At 37.9% G+C, this 17,586-nt stretch overlaps 1 protein-coding gene across 2 annotated transcripts in view; it reads right to left on the reverse strand.

Annotated features, from left to right (window-relative positions):
* Nucleotides 1-2,762: 2,762 nt before the first annotated feature.
* The window catches only part of LOC114645758 (leukotriene B4 receptor 1-like), a 69,103-nt gene continuing 54,279 nt past the window's right edge, over nucleotides 2,763-17,586 (reverse strand). For both annotated transcript variants that reach the window (XM_028793587.2, XM_051923164.1), the window contains exon 4: nucleotides 2,763-4,363. In XM_028793587.2, the coding sequence (XP_028649420.1) occupies nucleotides 4,350-4,363 (14 nt within the window). In that variant the 3' untranslated portion in view covers nucleotides 2,763-4,349. The remainder of the gene's footprint in view (nucleotides 4,364-17,586) is intronic.

The raw sequence follows: 17,586 nt of genomic DNA on the forward strand, positions 1-17,586 counted from the left end.
TCTGAATTGCTTCATTTCTTTCCTTAAATGGCATCCAAACAGAAATTAAATGTGACGTGAGTGAGCCAACAGAAGACCAACTAAGTCAGGGCCTCAAACTCACACCAAGTTGACTCCAGTTGCTTAATTAGGCTCTGAGCCTTGTTGTTAATTAAACCCGTTCTTTAATTCCATGGCTTGTTGCTGCTCTCATTGTGCATTAGCAGACATTTCTGAAATTGTTAATTTTCTCTTTTCTAAGAGCACTGGTCATATGTTTTGTGGACCTGAGCAGATCAACATTCCTGAGACCTTCATCTTTCTTTATTTCCAGATATTACATGATGGTCACAGTTTGCTGGTCATGTTTTGCCTCATTTTGTATCTCGTTATTGTTTGGCTGCTAATGAAGGGAAAAGAAACAATTAAGAGGTCTGAATCTTCAAGAGCAGGTCAATTAAAATTAATGCAAAAGAAGTTAATTAGCAGCAAAAACAGGCCACTAATTAAGAAAAGGGTTCGAATGAAAACTTGCAGCCACTGCGGGCATTGAGGTCTGGAGTTTGAGACCACTGTTTCAGATGATCATTTTGTGCTATGATAACAGAAGAAGCAGCAGTAAACACTTACCTGTCATTTGCATGAACCTGGATCTGCTGTAAATTCCAGTCAAGCCACTGCCTGTGTACAGTCTGCATATAATTTCTGTGTTTGCATGTCTTTTTTTTCCTGGGGTTCTCTGATTATCTGCCATTTCCCAAAGACAAGCGTGTAAGGTGTACTGGTGACTGTCACCTGACACTTCATTATTGAACTGGTGTGTCTGTGTGTGTGTGAGAGAGTATCGCCTCCTTGGATTAAGAATGATGTCGCCTCTGACATCATAAGAAAACTCAGGAGATGGGATAAACCAGTCTGATATATAGCAGGGAGGAGAAAATAAGTGAGGATTAAGAAAAAGGCAGAGAAAAAGACACAGTCAAATAAAGCTTGTGAATGGAGGAGCCATGCCATCTGTTAGAGACTGGTAGCCATTCTGGTGGCTTCCCATTCAGGGTTCATTTCTTCTGTTAGAGACTGGTAGCCATTCTGGTGGCTTCCCATTCAGGGTTAATTTCTTCTGTTAGAGACTGGTAGCCATTCTGGTGGCTTCCCATTCAGGGTTCATTTCTTCTGTTAGAGACTGGTAGCCATTCTGGTGGCTTCCCATTCAGGGTTCATTTCTTCTGTTAGAGACTGGTAGCCATTCTGGTGGCTTCCCATTCAGGGTTCATTTCTTCTGTTAGAGACTGGTAGCCATTCTGGTGGCTTCCCATTCAGGGTTCATTTCTTCTGTTAGAGACTGGTAGCCATTCTGGTGGCTTCCCATTCAGGGTTCATTTCTTCTGTTAGAGACTGGTAGCCATTCTGGTGGCTTCCCATTCAGGGTTCATTTCTTCTGTTAGAGACTGGTAGCCATTCTGGTGGCTTCCCATTCAGGGTTCATTTCTTCTGTTAGAGACTGGTAGTCATTCTGGTGGCTTCCCATTCAGGGTTCATTTCTTCTGTTAGAGACTGGTAGCCATTCTGGGGGCTTCCCATTCAGGGTTCATTTCTGCTGTTAGAGACTGGTAGCCATTCTGGTGGCTTCCCATTCAGGGTTCATTTCTTCTGTTAGAGACTGGTAGCCATTCTGGAGGCTTCCCATTCAGGGTTCATTTCTTCTTTTGGGGTGATTCTTACCTTGAGGGTTATGAAAAGAAACAGCTGGATGTGGATACATAAATGGAGGTTTTTTAATTCATTCATGGCATCACTACAGTGAACAAATAATTATAGACCAGCGTGTTGGCCTCACAAATCCAAGCACATGTGTCTGAATTCCAAGTCATTGTTTTGATCGTCTGCATTCATTTTTTTTGAGTTCACCATTCTGATCCAATGTCCCAGAGACATACATGTTAATTGGTGAGTGTAAATTGCCTCAATACGAGAGTCATGAGCCTTGTTCTCGATGAATAAATGGAAATTAATGCTATAGGACATCCAGACAGAAAGAAGGCATAGGATCTGAACTTAGGAGACTGTGCCATCTAGAAATAACACTTAAAATAATTATTTCGTAACATTATGTAAAACACAGGCCTTTGTCACGCAACGGAACAATGTTTCAGTACAAACTGGTTTTAGAGAAGAAACCTGGGAGTCATTTGTACTCTTTGTCAATCGCATTTCCTTCTGCAATATTCTTTTCACAGAAGGAAATGTGATTAAAGTGCACTTCTTATAAGATTTATGTCTTTAAATTATGCAAGAACTTTTGCTATCAGTGAGAATAAAAAAAATAGTGCAAAAGAAATCTCTCAGCAGAGAGAAAATATTACTTTTTTACCAATTGAATCATGATCCTCTTACTTTTGATTCTTTCAGATGCCACTGAGATGTCAATTGCAGCCAGGCTGTACCTCGATTGCTCAACACTTTCAGGAAATGTTTGCCCACAGGGCACAGCTCAGTTTCACTTCACTTTCCTCAATGGAAGGAGCTGCCGGGTTTATCCTAAGGTTCAAATTGAAGCATTGTGCCAAACTGCATGTGTTAATATTTTTGAATGACTGCTCTCCACATATACAGGTGTAGAATGACTGCTAAATGACTTTGAGCAGGTCACTTGAAGTGTCTGCGCATTGATTGTAATAAATAAAAGGGAACAATTATACTCCAGTTGAAAAGTACTTCTTAAAATAAAAATTGTTTTGAAATAAACACAATCTGAATGTAATGATCAGGGATTATTAAAACAGTTAAAGTTAAAAGGGTGCTAAAATGTTTATTAAAAAAACAAAATTATAAAACATGTATTCATAATATACTGTACATAGTCTTCTAGCGACTTCACATTGCAGGCATCAACAGCAATCTGAATATTATAATACAATTAAAATACTGCCAGCTGTAGCATAATATTTGGGAGAGGACATTTTGGTAATAGAGTATATGGTTTTCACTGTAAATAGTGTAATATTGTAAATATTTCTTTCTTATTTTTTAAATGTCTGTTGCCTTTCCTCACACTGTCTGTATTTAGCTTTTTGTGTATCAAATACTCACAATTTTGTTACCTACAAATCATTGTTCTTTTTAACAACTGTAAATAAAACATGTACATTTATTAAAAGTGAGGTTGTCTGGTTATTTGTAGTCTTTCCCTTGTTTGCTCCCATTTCCTCTCATTATACGCTGTTAAAAAATCATCCTTACTGATCAGATATTAGAAGATAGGAACCTCTGGGTCAGCAGCTTGCGAGTATCTCTGAAATGGCCGCTACTTGTGCATCATGTCGGAGTATTATTACATTGTCTAATTTCATAATAATTCTGAAGAGGTGTTGTGAACAGGGAATTGAAGGCTCCAAAGCTGATGTCTTACAGGGATGTGGTTCTGCAGCAGTCCCTCATAAGGAAGGATATGTGCACTGGCTGGAACAACGTATGACGCCCTGAAGCAAAAAGAAATGACAACCCCCAGGAGGCAATATGCATTGTGGATGTACTACTTAACCCAGAAGAGCCATAGTTGATAGAAGTGCAACCTTGGGTGCAAGTATATAATCCTCCCTCAGGCCATTGCATGTACACACAGTCCAGTAAGGAGATGTATGAGACCATGCCATCCACAGTAAAAAGATCTGCCCTCAAGATCTGACCCTTTAAGTACAATGGATGGGACTCCAGAGCCTGCTGGAAGGAGCTCAACCATAATGTCTTTGGTTTAAGAATGATGTCGCCGCTGACATCATAAGAAAACTCAGGAGATGGGATAAACCAGTCTGATATACTGTATAGCACAGAGGAGAAAATTAAGGATTAAGAAAAAGGCAGAGAAAAAGACATGGTCAAATAAAGCTTGTGAATGGAGGAGCCATGCCATCTGTTAGAGACTGGTAGCCATTCTGGTGGGCCTGGGTTTGCTTTCTGTTTCCTGTTGTTTTAATATATTACAGTACTCCTTGTTTTAACCCTCCTTTGCGATTAAAAAACTGCCTTATATTGTATATGATGGCCTCTTTGGATATTATTGTGATAAGAGACTGTGATGAGAGAATTCCCTAATCACCTAAGTTGCATAATCAGATTTGTTTTCATATGACACAGCCAAAACAACAAAAAAAAATTAAAAATTAAACATATACAAGTAATAACAGCCAGAATTTTTACATACATTTCATTATTTAAATATTTGCTGCTTTTCTTCCAGTGCTTTGTCATCTGCTAATTCACAAGCGAGATTTGATAAATAAAACTTATTTGCTCTGTCTTTCCTTATACACATCCAGTTGGCCTCTTCTTTAGCCAAGATCTTCAGATTTTGCTTAAATACCCATGATGTTCTAAAAACATTCACCTACAAAAAATAACAAATAGCCATATTAACAATATTAGTTGTAATAATAGTTATACATATTACTATTAGAAACACAATTGTTATGAGCTACTGATACCAGCTTAACATGCACACATTTGGAATGGTGGAAGAAAGCACTTTGTAAAATGAGTATGATCACCAATCTCTATGCAATCAAAAAGATAAGGATAAGCAAGGAATTACACATGATAAAAAATAATATGTATTCATGATAAATAACAAAGAAAAATAGTATTATAATAGTGTGAAAGGTTCTCACCACAGCAGTCTCTTCAGTTTTGCAATATGTGTGGGTGAGCTTCACCCAACAGTATTAAAAATACGATCAGAGAAGACAACTCGAAGTGCAACACACTGAAGTAGTTGATACTGGTTGTGCCAGTTAAATCAAATAATTACAAATAATCTACAAATAAGTACAAAAAATACTAAAAAGGCAAATGAAGAATTAAAAACTCCCGCTCCCACCTTCCACATGTTTGATTGATGTACTTGGCTTGCCACAATGTGATCCCATGGCAGAAAAAAGATGTGCTTATTGCAATTTCTTGCATGTTTAGGCAGTTTGTTGGGAATCAAAAATAATGTGGCTATTATTTTCTGTTGCAATCAGTCATCAGACCCTCAGGGAAAAGTCTGTGCCCCCCCTGTTAAATTTGTCCTGACACCGATCTTGCTTCCTGGTTGAGTTATTAACGTATTGTAATTATCATAGCAATGGGCAGATGGGGCACAGATATCAAAAGAGTCCTGTTTGCTGCACATTTTTATTTTGATAATTAACTTAATTATAGGGTGGCACAGTGGTACCACTGCTGCCTTGCAGTAAGGGGACCGGTGTTCGAATCCCTGTTGGCTTGCATGTTCTCCCCGTGTTTTTGTGGGTTTCCTCTGGGTGCTCCAATTTCCTCCCACTGTTCAAAGACATGACGCTTAAATGAATTGGTGACACTAATGTGTCTCTGGTGTGTGTGTGTGTGCGTGTGTGTGTGTGTGTGTGTGTGTGTTTGCCCTGCAATGGACTAGCACCCAGGGTTTGTTCCTGCCTTTGCACCCTATGCTATATGGGATAGGATCCAACTCCCGTTTCCCTTGTGTGATAAGAGGTTAGTGGCAAAATGTGATTTTTAATAAAATAATTAGACTCTGGAGTGTGTAGGCTCCGAACGGGTGTGAGTGTTCACATGTCACTTCGGGTTGATTGGGATGCTTGGCTGATTGCACATTTACATGTAAATGTGAGCAGATCAGACAGGTGCCTCAATCACACCTCTGGGTAGGTGAAGGATGACACTTGCACCCAATTGGGCAATATACAGTATAGAGAGCCACCATGACAGAGAGGACAATGAGATCAAAGTAAAAAGTGAAATCAAAAACAAGAAGGGAATCAGATCACATCAATGAGAGAGAAAAAACAGAAGTTACTGGAGGAGAAAGTGGAAGGATGGTGTGGAGCTCGTGGGGTAAAGATTGGAAGGAGGTGATCACTGGAGTGTGTGTGGAGTTGGTGAAGGGATGCTTCAACTGAGGAACGCAGACAGGAGTAGGAGTGGCCCCATTGTACTGCGTCTCCCTGTTGACGCAGATGGACTGGCTGAGGGAGATGTGAACGGTGGGGTCTGGTGGGGAGTCCTATAGGTGCCGTAGCACTTGCAATAGAACCCCGAAACCTGGGACTTAGTGGATCACTGTACCTGTCAGCAGGCATCTCCTCATGCTGCAAGGTCCTGATTGGATAAGCTGAGGAGACGCCAGATTTTCAAAAGAGGTATTGGGGCATGTGTCTTTTTTAAAAACAAGAACCTGTCTGGGATTTTCATTTTATGGAAAACATTTATTGTTTGTTTTTCACCTCCATCTGTCACCTTTGATTTTACAGATTATTTATTTATTTATGGAAGATCTTGTACTGCACTGTTGGACACCATTTGTCTGTTGGATTTTATTAAAAGCACTTTGCACATTTACACCAACCCCTTCTGACTGTGTGTGTCCTCATTTGCCTGACTCATCTTGGTTAACAACTTTTGATGATTCAGGGGAGCATGCACCTGGGAGCATACAGCCAACCTGGATGGTCAGACCCTAGTAGCAAATGAACATGACGTAAAAATAGTAATGCAATTCTATTTCTAGTACTTTTCTTCATGACTTTAGACAGCAAGGTTTCACAGAGTATAATATCTTAAAGTAGGAAAATGCAGTGCTGAGATTAGTATTTTAGTATATAGATATACTGAGTAAAATAAACAGAAAAGTAATATGAAAATAATTATAAAAATGAAAAAGAAAAAATCAGAAATTAAATGAAAAGGAGTTTGCAAAAATAACTTTGAACATAAATATCGAACTCAAAATATGTTATTTAAGAAAATAAAGTGAACATGACATATATTAAGTAAACCATAACGTTAAAAAACTAATTGTCCAGAAGAAATAAAAGCAAAACAGCTGGTGTTAAGTGGGGATGTAAAAGCTAGATACATATAAAACAAATATATACATAAACAAATAGAGGACCAACTCAGACAGGAACTATTATCCAGGAACAACAGAGGCAAAAAAAAGGTTAAAGGGAATGCAAAGGTTATATACATTCACTTAAATACATGAAAAGTCATGTACATACACCTAGAATCTAGGTCACACATAGGACATATTTCCATTCAAATAAGGACCCAAAGAAAATGTCCCAAAATAAGATAACAAAATGACAAAATAAAAAGTAATATGTAAAGAACACTTCTGGAAAAAATCTGAACAGTCAGCATTAGCTTAAAATGTAGTCCAAAGCTTAAGTGAAAAAGTAAAATAAGTAACGCATTAAAATGGCTTAATGCTAGAAGTATCAAAAATAAAACAAGTGAGTTGGAGTTGTATGTAAAGGAACATAATAATGATATTATAGCAATAATAGAAAACTGGCTAAATAACAAAGATGGGGTGAATATAACATAGATGGGTAAACAAGTTAAGAAGGATAGACAACAGAAAAGGAGGGGGGATGCCATTTATGTCAAACAGAATTTAAATGCATCTTTTCTACAGTTGGCAGAGGAGCTACTTCTTAGTGAGGACGTCTGGATTTGACTGGAAATCATTAGCAACACAGGGTTTATTTAAGGAGTGTGCTATACAGTAGACACCCCAATGCAGACAGTAACTTCAATGTACATTTTTAAATTATTATTATTATTATTATTACATTTAAAAAGACAAGGTTAGAGAGGGATATTATAGTTATGGGGAACTTTAATTACCCAAATTTTAACTGAGCTAACTATACAAATAGAACACAAGAGTGGGTGTTTTTAGACATAATCAACGGATGTTTTTTAACACAGTCTGTTAAAGCACCAATGTGGAGAGAAGCCAGTCTAGATTTAGTATTTTTATGGAAAGGATAGAATTGACGGTACAGAGGATTTTCAGAATTGGGTCAAATTAACAGTGGTGTCACTCAAGGATTCATGCTGGAGCTGCTGCTATTTTTAATACACATATATGATCTAGATATGAATATAAACAACAAACTCTTTAAGTTTACAGATGATATCAAGATAGGTGGATTGGCAGATAATCTAGAATCCAATGAATCATTCCAGAGGGATTTGGATAGCATACAGGGCAGATTTGTGGTAGATGACATTTGATGTAAATAAATGTAAGGTATTAAATGTAGGAAGCAAAACAGCTAGATCTGAGCACAAAACTAGAGGCCTGAAAATTGAAAGTACTGTACCTCTTTTGAAAAAGACCTATGAATCATAATGGACTTATCACTATTAACCTCCAGATGCTGTTTGGAAGGGATTAAGAAGTCTTACAGAATGCTAGGTTATATAGAACCATGATGTGTAGAGTACAAGTCAAAGGAGGTCATGCTGAAGTGTTAAACTGCACTGGTATTCCCTCAACTAGAGTACTGTGTGCAGTTGTGGTCTCCATATTACAAAAATAAAATACAGCAGCTCTAGAAAATGGCCTGAGAAGAGCAACTTGGCTGATTCCAGGACTGCAAAGGATGACGTTGGACTTTTCGGTTTAAGGAAATGGAGATTAAGAGGTGACATAATTGTTTAAAATTTTGAAAGAAATTAATACAGTGGATCAAGACTTACTTTACACTGAGTTTAACAATAACATGGGGGCACACTTAGTAACTTAGTAAGAGCAAATTTTGCACAAAGTTTTTCTTAACACAGAGAACTACAGTATGGACACATGGAATAAGTAGGCCTTTAGTGACGTTCAAAACTTGACTTGATGTTGTTTTTGACGAATTTGATTAAAAGGATTGGTGGGTTTTGTTGGACTGAAAGGCCTAGCCTTGTCAAAAGCTTTTCTAATGGTCTCATGTTCTAATTATGGCCAGATCCTGACAATCACAATAGTGGTTTCAACTATTTCAGTTGTTATCACCAAGACCATTACTACAAGATGTGATTGAAAGTGAGTGTGACTAAATTAGTGAATTGGTGAGTGATATCGAATGTAGCAGAGAAATATAGCACTGCGAATGATGTGGTACTGTGTCATACAGAAATAGCCAAATAAAAGTATATGGTATAATGACCCAGATGGGTTCCAGGTGCTCCGTCTGACGAGACTTCTTGGTGTGGCGGTAGTGTCAGGAGAGCACCCAGAAGCACTCTGGGATTTCTTCTGGCAGCACTTTCTGGTGTGGTGGAAGTGCTGTCATCCAGGGTTCCATAACTGTCTGGGCGCCTCCTGGCAGTGGCCACGTCCTCCCATAGGGATGAGTTTTCCAGCTCCGTTCCAGTGGCCCCCAAGCAGACCCAGGCGGCTGCCCTCTCGTGGAACGTCCAGGCGTCCCGGCTGGGTAGGGTCCCCAGCCGTCTGGCACAATATATATATATATATATATGTGTGTGTGTGTGTAATCTCCATAAAGTAAACAACATAACACAATGAACTTCCTCATTATAAGATAACTTTAAGAATTAAATTTCTTTAATTAGTTATCCTAAGCCTTGTATTGCTTTGTAATTTTTCAGAAAAACTAGCTGGGGTTTAGCAAAGATGACTCTGTAAATTCTAAAAGTCATAAAATTGTGTTAATTTCACTGCAGGAGGTAAAGGCTGCACAACAGAAGTTTTTTCAACATTTTAGCAGATATTATAGTGGAGTTTACCAGTGCTCTCATGATAAAATCTGACCTACGGCATTATCAGAGATGCTTGTCTTTTCATAACAGGAAAGTAGCAGTTTGCCGTACTGCTTGTGCTTAAAAGCATTAAAAGACTGTGGTACAGGTGAGAAGATGTTAATATGATACAGTTTTCTAAATGGGTCAGATTAAAATTCAAAAACACATAGAGAGAGGAACTAAACACCAGAGGTGTTACTGAGCACTTAACGACTTCAAAAATAGATGGAGATTTAAATTAAAAGCAGAGCTTATGTGCAGCAAGAGGCTGGAAATCACTGTACTATACATGGCAACTGGACATAAAGGCTAAAGGAAACGCTTGTCCAAAGAGGTAGAGTTCAAGAAAGGTCTAAAGGAGATGAAGAAGCAGTTCTCATTTAACTGGACATTCATTTCAAAACATTATTTACATCAGAGCTGTATTGTAGCAGAATTTACAAAATAATATTTAGGAGATGAAAATGAGAAACAACACTTAAGGGAGCAGTGAAACCCTGGCTATTTCATTACACAAGTAAGCAGTGACAGCTTAGGTCGTCTTAAGTGCTTATTGTTAACACTTTCTATTTCAAATTCATGTGAAAGAAATGGAGATTCCCATCTGAAATGGAATATTGTGGTCCAAGGTTCAATATACAATACTATCTATAAAGAATTAATAATCTACAGTATATTCTTTCATGTCTGTCTAAAATACTTGAAATACTCTAGTCTTTATTAATAAGAGTTTAACCTTAAAAACAATATTTTCAATTTTCATCTCATCACATTTTCTGAAACCAATTTTCCTGGTGATGGTTGCAATGGCAGCATGTCAAGCAGGTCAGCCAAGACTTCCCTGTCCACAGTTACAGATTCCATCTCTTCCTGGGGAATCATGCAAGCATTCTTAAACCACTTGAGAGATTTAATCCCTCGAGAGTGTCCTGGGTCTTCTACAGGGTCTCAGCCTAAGGAGACATGGGAGATTATAGGGAGCCGCCTGATGGGGCATCCTTACAAAATGTCCAAACAACCTCAACTTGCTTCTTCCAATATGGAGAAGTGACTCTACTCTGATGCTGTTCTGAATTGCTGAACTTCTCACCCTATCACACAGTGTCAACCCAACCTCCCCGTGAAGAAACATCATTTCTGCTGCTTGTACTTGTGATATCATTCATTTTGTCATTACTCACAGCTAATGACCATAGGCGAGGACAGGGACGTAGATCGACTGCTAAACCAAGAGTTTTGTCTGCATACTTAGCACCATGAACCAATACAGCTCTCACAGGACAGCTGATGTTGCTCCAATTTGTTTGTCAATCTCACTTTCCCTTTTTTCATCATTTGTGAAAAAGATCCCAAGATGCTTGAAGTTCTCCTCTAAGGACAGTTGTTCCCAATTGACCTGGAGATTGTAAGACTCTTTTCTGAGAGAGAACCAAGACCTTAGACTTGGAGGTGCTCATCCCCATCCCTGCTGCTTCACACAGGGCAATTGCTTGACTGTGTGCCAAAGGCCACAGTCAGGAGTGGCAAACAGAACAACATTTTCTGCATAAAGTAACAATGCTACCCCTAGCCTCCCCAAATGGACACCCTCACATCCTCGCCTGCACTTGGATAAGCTGTATAACAAAGAGATTTCATAAAGCTTTTGTTTTTAGTCAAATAGATTATTTTAATGCACTCTTATGAGGGCTACCAAGAGGTCTTAAATCAGCGATAGCTTGTTCAAAATACATTAACGAGAATCTTAAGGAAAAAGAAGAATTTGAACACATTTAACTGTAATTTGCATCTATACATTTGTGGACTGTATGTTTTAGAACTGAATTTAAAATACTCTTTACTGTGTATACATTTCTGAACAAGCATGTTTATTGCTATATGTCTCAATACATTTTACAAACAAAAATACGTCAAAGTAATACTGTTGAATATTTAAAAAACATGCCAAAGGCACACTTATTTCAGTTTTGCCTTTTCATAACTAAATGTTGGTTCTCTTGTAAATAATCAAATTTAATGCTGCATCATTAGATATTTTGATTTTTGTAGGTATATCTCTTTCTTGGAGTAATATTATTGGATAATCCTTATTATTAATATGTGTCTTCAGTTACTAACCCAACCACTTCCTTTGATTTATCTTTTTGGTATCCTGCGGTGGCACTCGGCATCACTGCCTCCTGACCAAAATACTATGTGGCTTTTTTGATGGCTGAAAGAATAAAGGATGTCATTGCTAAGATGATATCTGAAGCACAGAGTTTTCTAGGACTTTTTATATGCTTAAATAATAAAGAATAATTGTGTCTTGTTTAGCAATTGCTTTTTAGTTTGAATTTGAGATTTTATATATGGTATAAGTTTTACACATGAAATTCCATTCAAACGTGAAGCCTATTTTATAAATGAAAAAATAACTAGCACACTCGTGCACTTTATAACACAGTTGAAGGGTACCGGTGTCCTATTATAAAGAAAAGCCTTAACATTTACGGAATATGACAGTTTTTTAAGCCACAAATGTTATTATGTAGAGACCCACACCTTGAGATTACATGCATATTACAAGACAGCTTGTTCATGTCATTTTAGAAGGAAAAAAGCAAACCATTGTTCTGAGATTCAGCCATTTTAAAAGGAGACTGGCTGTGCATCTCACTTCGCCAAGTTCATCTTTCTCCGCACCATAATTCAGCACCAGGAGCATTAATTCACCTCAGAAAGTCATCGCCATGTGTCAGTATTGATTTGAAATATGGATGTCCAGATGTGAATTGCTGTCTGTAGACAACTAGACAATAATAACTGAAGAAAATTACATGCTGCTGTTTTGTTATTTTTACCAGTCCCATCCATCATCCACACTGACTCTCAATCACTGTCTGCTCTTATAAGTTGAGAATTTCTTCTTTTTGGGGCCGATTGAATTCCAGAATTGTGGCAACTCCTTGCTGGTTTGTAACCATGACCACTGTCATGCCTGACTTCTTTTAGTTCAAGGTGGGTAGTGCATAGTTCTTAAATTATGAAGAAAAGCCAATAAAGCAGGAGCTAAACAACAACCCTTTGATTTGCCTTTGTGCTGCGCTGGACTTCTATTCAGGATCAAACCTCACCCAACACCCCCAATGCAAAAGTGCAGAATACCCCTTTCTATATTACAATAAATAGATAAAAGCAGCACAGCGTTGCACAGGTAAGTGATGTTAAGGTTTGGTTATTTTGTCTGCTAGCCTGGAATTCTGTTTGAATGTTTCATTTGCTCTGAGCAAGCAGGTGCAACTCAAATTTTAGGTTCCAAAGTGTTCTATCTATGGTCCTAGAGAGCAGCTAGGCAAAGTTTCTTCCATATCATTCAATAGATATATGTCAGGCACTTCGGGTTGTGAAATGGACGCTGTATAGTGCCTGACCCGACAAAAACTTGACACTGAGGCACGTGTAAAACTCAATAAAAGACTTTTATTTTCTTCAGCTTGAGTGCACGTCTTCCCCGTGAACCCCCCCCCCCCCCCCCCCCCCCCCAGCCACAACACAGTCCCAAGTACTAAGCACAACACAAACCACAACCCTTCTTCTGGCACCACCACTCCTCCCAGGCAACCTCGTCCTCTTCCTCCTGATTCTGGCCCTGAGTGGTGGTTGCCAGTCCTTTTTATAGCCCACCCGGAAGTGCTCCAGGTGCTTGATCACCTGTTCCTGATTGCACTTCCAGGTGGGGCTGTAGAGTTGTCCAGGCTGGCTCCGGGATCCATGCAGCACCCCCTGGCGGCCACCCCAGATCCCCACAGGGCTGTGGAGAACTCCATCTCCCATGGAACGCTGCGGGAAACTGAGGCACCATCGTCAGCAAGGGAGGCTGTCACCAAGTGTTCCAGGGGAGGTACTGAGGAGCCCATGGCTGCTCCCCCGGAACATAAGTAGAAGGGGCGTCCCAGCCGGGCATGGGACCCAGTCGCCCGCCACAGGGTCTAACTACGTCAAAGCACTTTGAGTAGTTAGAAAAGTGCTATATAAATGTAAAGAATGATTATTGTTTACATATCATTCATGCATTGTTGTCCGGGTGCAAACTGAGCTGATGTTCACAAAAAAGCAAAAATGACAAAGAGCTAAAAATTAATCAACCACAAAAATGTGTGTATTTTACTTGTCAAGACATGTGCAACATCTGTGACAAAAGTCTGATTGAATTCATGCATCCCTTGACTGAAAACCAGAGGCTGCGTTCTGGCCTAACTTCGTGGTTCATAAAGTGTGGGTGGAAGCAAAGTGGGATTGAGTTTGGTTTTGTTTTGATGAAAAATATAGAAACCCAGGAAAAGAGAAAACACAGCCCTCTATTTCAGAGCTAACATGGCATAAAGTAAATAAATAAATCAATACGTTCACTTGAAAACTGCGCCCTCAGGTTCTGTCATTGAAGAGCTAAAAAGACCTAAAGAGTCCCTAATCACTATTATAAGTTGGAGATAAGGCGGAAACCACAAGTGAGCAACTAGAATAGCTCCTAAAGAGTGCATACCAAAACCACAATGCTGAAAAATGTCACAACAGACAATAAAATATTAAAAATAAAATGCTAAAAAAGAGAAAAAGAAAAAACTAGAAGAGAAAGACACAGATAATTAGTGCTGCTTTTTAAAGTGAATCAGAGGAACTGACATCTTATGAGAGTTTCAGTTTTAAATCTGTTGTTAGAAAGTGACTAAAGCCACACAGGGCAAAACGCTTTTTTATCAGTAGAGGACAGTACACTGACCCAACCCAAGAATGACACCAGTTTGACCTTTTAAGTGTGAGCTCAGCTAGTTGTTGACATATTGTGAGTTATTTTTTTTGTAAGAAAGACAGTTTTGTTATCAAAGCTTCTTTTTTATTTACGTTTGGGTTATTTATTCATTTAAATATAAATTTTGTTTAATTTCTTTTATTATGGTTTTATTTTTATTCCCCCTTGTCATTTTAATAACATTAATTTTTAATAATGTTATGCTTTGTTGTGTTTGTGCAATGCACAAGTGACCATCAAGTGACCTCTTCTATCACAATGATGGCAAACCAGCAGCTTCCTATAAAAATGTCGGTCTGAACACCTAGAGTTATTTCTTGGTGTATAAAGAAAAGAAGCATTACTCGGTAGCTTGGCTTATACAACAACTACAGCAGTCCATTTCTTGTTTTATGACATAGCATCATTTAGTGAAGCTAATACATATAAAACATCAATGCAGATGTATGGAGAACAAGATTACGAACAGCACCAATCATCATTCTCCAACAACCCACAAACAGCCAGTATAACATAAACATACATAGCCATATTTGTAAGTGGATAGCTCAAGGATTCACCGGTTCCAAGGGTGGCCAGAATGGCCTAATGACCCTGAGGCATTACACAGTGACTATGAGTTAAAGCTTAAAGCCTCCTCAATCGCAGAGGTGAGTTGAGCTCATAGTTAGGAAGTGAATCAGGGCAATGGCTCAACTAGTATAAGGTAAAGAGGCCAATGATCGAGAAACAGGAGATAATCCTTGATAGTGTATTGTTTTAATTTGGTGGGCAACTGGACAAGCCATCCCACCTTGAAGATGTAGTATTACACATCTTTACAGGATTTTGAGATATATTTTATTATTTAATTTACTGTTGTACTTTGTGTAAATGCAATGCAAGTTGCATTGCATGATTATAATCCATTAATGATGTCAGAGCATCTTCCACTATAAATATAGCAACAGCAAAATGTAATGCTACCCTTCGGTTGGAAAAAACTCAAAAATATTTTGGGGTAGTTAGTTTCATTTTCAAGTAGGCCGAGTAGGTTTCATTTTTGGTTTTTGATTTCTTTTTAGGATTAAGTTCTTTTATCTGAGTTTTGCATTTTTTTCTGCATCAGTTCTGGTAAACAGGTACTCATTAATTTTTGAATCGCTGACTTTGGTTATGACATCCATTTGTGGAAATTCTCCTTCATTTTGTTGGTTAAATTATTTTTGTCTGCCATTCTGGCTTTTAGGTTTGCTGCCATTTTGAAGAGGGTGTCGTTAGGGCAAAGGCACATGACACAACGCAATGGGTTAAAAGGTCCTCCTGGAATCCACTTCCTCATATGAGCTGAGAAGTCAAAACTTTATTCTAATAACTCAAACTCTTTTTGCAAAATAAAATTTTGGTTAACAACTTCTTAACTCTTGTTTTTTGACTAAGAATTTCGTCTCTCGTTTTGTCTTTGACACTCATATATTTTTGATCTCACAGTATTCACCTTTTTTTTGTTTTGTCTATTCTCTTGGCTTGTTCCCAAACTCAGTCAGCTTGCAGACATAGCATCTTCTTTTAGACCTTAATTTTGATTTATGGTTTGTCTTTGTATTTTGTTCTCTCGACTATGTTTTTTGATTCTCTGACTTTGATTTGCCTAGCCTGACTATAATTCTCATCTCACATTGTTATAGCCTAGTTCTTTTTCTTTCTCTTACAATAATTCCTGGAGATTCTGTCTCACAACAGTAGACAGATGGCAAAAATGTTTAAGGAGAGGCAGCAGGATTGTTTAGTTGTATTAATTTGTACTTTGAATTTATCCCTTTCTGTAATTATTTTCCGTAATAAAAGAGTATTTTGAAATACTTTCTTAGTGTGCTCTTTCCATTTTGCTGGGTTAATGTCAATTAATTACTATTATGCATTTTTCAAAAAATGGCTGAATTAAGAAAAATACATTACTTACCTGTTGTTTGGTAATGGATAATAATAATTACCTAAACATTAATATGTACTAGGGGGCTCTGCCCCCTGCTCGCTTTGCATGACAACCCCCGGGCAGGTATTATTCGCAAGCCACTTCGTGGCTCTACCACTCGCTTATGGGGAAGCGGATGTACAATTTAAACAGATTGTTATTTTCATGGGAATTGTTACATATGCATAATATAACTAACTATTTTACATTACAGCAAGTAATTAACCATACTAAAAAATAGTAAAGCATAATAAATTGAAAGAAAATTATGTTTCATGTTGTGTGAGAGGTATTTGTTGCATTATACGTTTTCATTCTGTTTGGCTTTGAAATTAACATGCAAATACTTTTTAAACTTACACTTTTACTGTAAAACTTCAGTAAAAACAATATTTGGAGTTAACTTTTCGTCAATATTGCATTGAATTTTGATTCCGTGTTTGGAATTACATCGTGACAGCGCAACGTATAACTGCCTGTGAATGAATATTGTTTCTTTCTCTCTTTTTCAATTGTTTGTCCCTGTGATTTGTTAATTGACAGAGCAAAAGCTATTGTAACGGGAAACTGTAAATGTTTTGATACAAATGGCATATCAAGATCTCCTTTGGTGTCTAATGTTATCCGCAGAAGATGTGCTACATTACCTTTCTTGTCGCCTGTTAAAATTTTACATGTCAGAATTTTTCAACTAATTTTCAATACAACTAATCTTGCCCTATTGCATAGCCCATCACTCATACATAAATTATGCAATAACATTACATCCTTCTTTCAACAGTAATTCGGATGGTGTTAACGGTTGTAGATATTCTACGGGATATTGTAAGGATGTTTTCATCACATCACCAACTGTTTCAGCATAGTCTATTGATACACATTTAACTAATTTGCCAATTTGATCGTAAAAATTTATAAGAGTTGAGAGTCCAGGAACTGTGTCTAACAAAAGCATTCATATGAATGAGAGGTCAGAGAACTGTGGGCGTGGGTTGTTAACATGAAATGGTTGAGAGGAGGACAGGACTTGAAAAAATCTCTTGTCGATAGTCTCGTCTCAAGATTTTCTTTTATAATAGAGAGATGTGCAATAGCTTCCTTTCTAAATGAAGGCAACAGAGTAAATAGGACCAAGAGATGAAAATTTAGCTAGAGGACAGACAGTGGTTAAAACAGGAAGGACTGAAAATTGTTTTTGTTAATCCAAATACAAGAAACAAAAATCAAAAGCTCAGAAAAACCTAGCCAGAATGTGGTTAATCCAAAAGATAAAATGTACTCT

The sequence above is a fragment of the Erpetoichthys calabaricus genome, chromosome 2 (assembly GCF_900747795.2).
Source record: "Erpetoichthys calabaricus chromosome 2, fErpCal1.3, whole genome shotgun sequence".
In the NCBI taxonomy this organism is placed as follows: domain Eukaryota; kingdom Metazoa; phylum Chordata; class Cladistia; order Polypteriformes; family Polypteridae; genus Erpetoichthys; species Erpetoichthys calabaricus.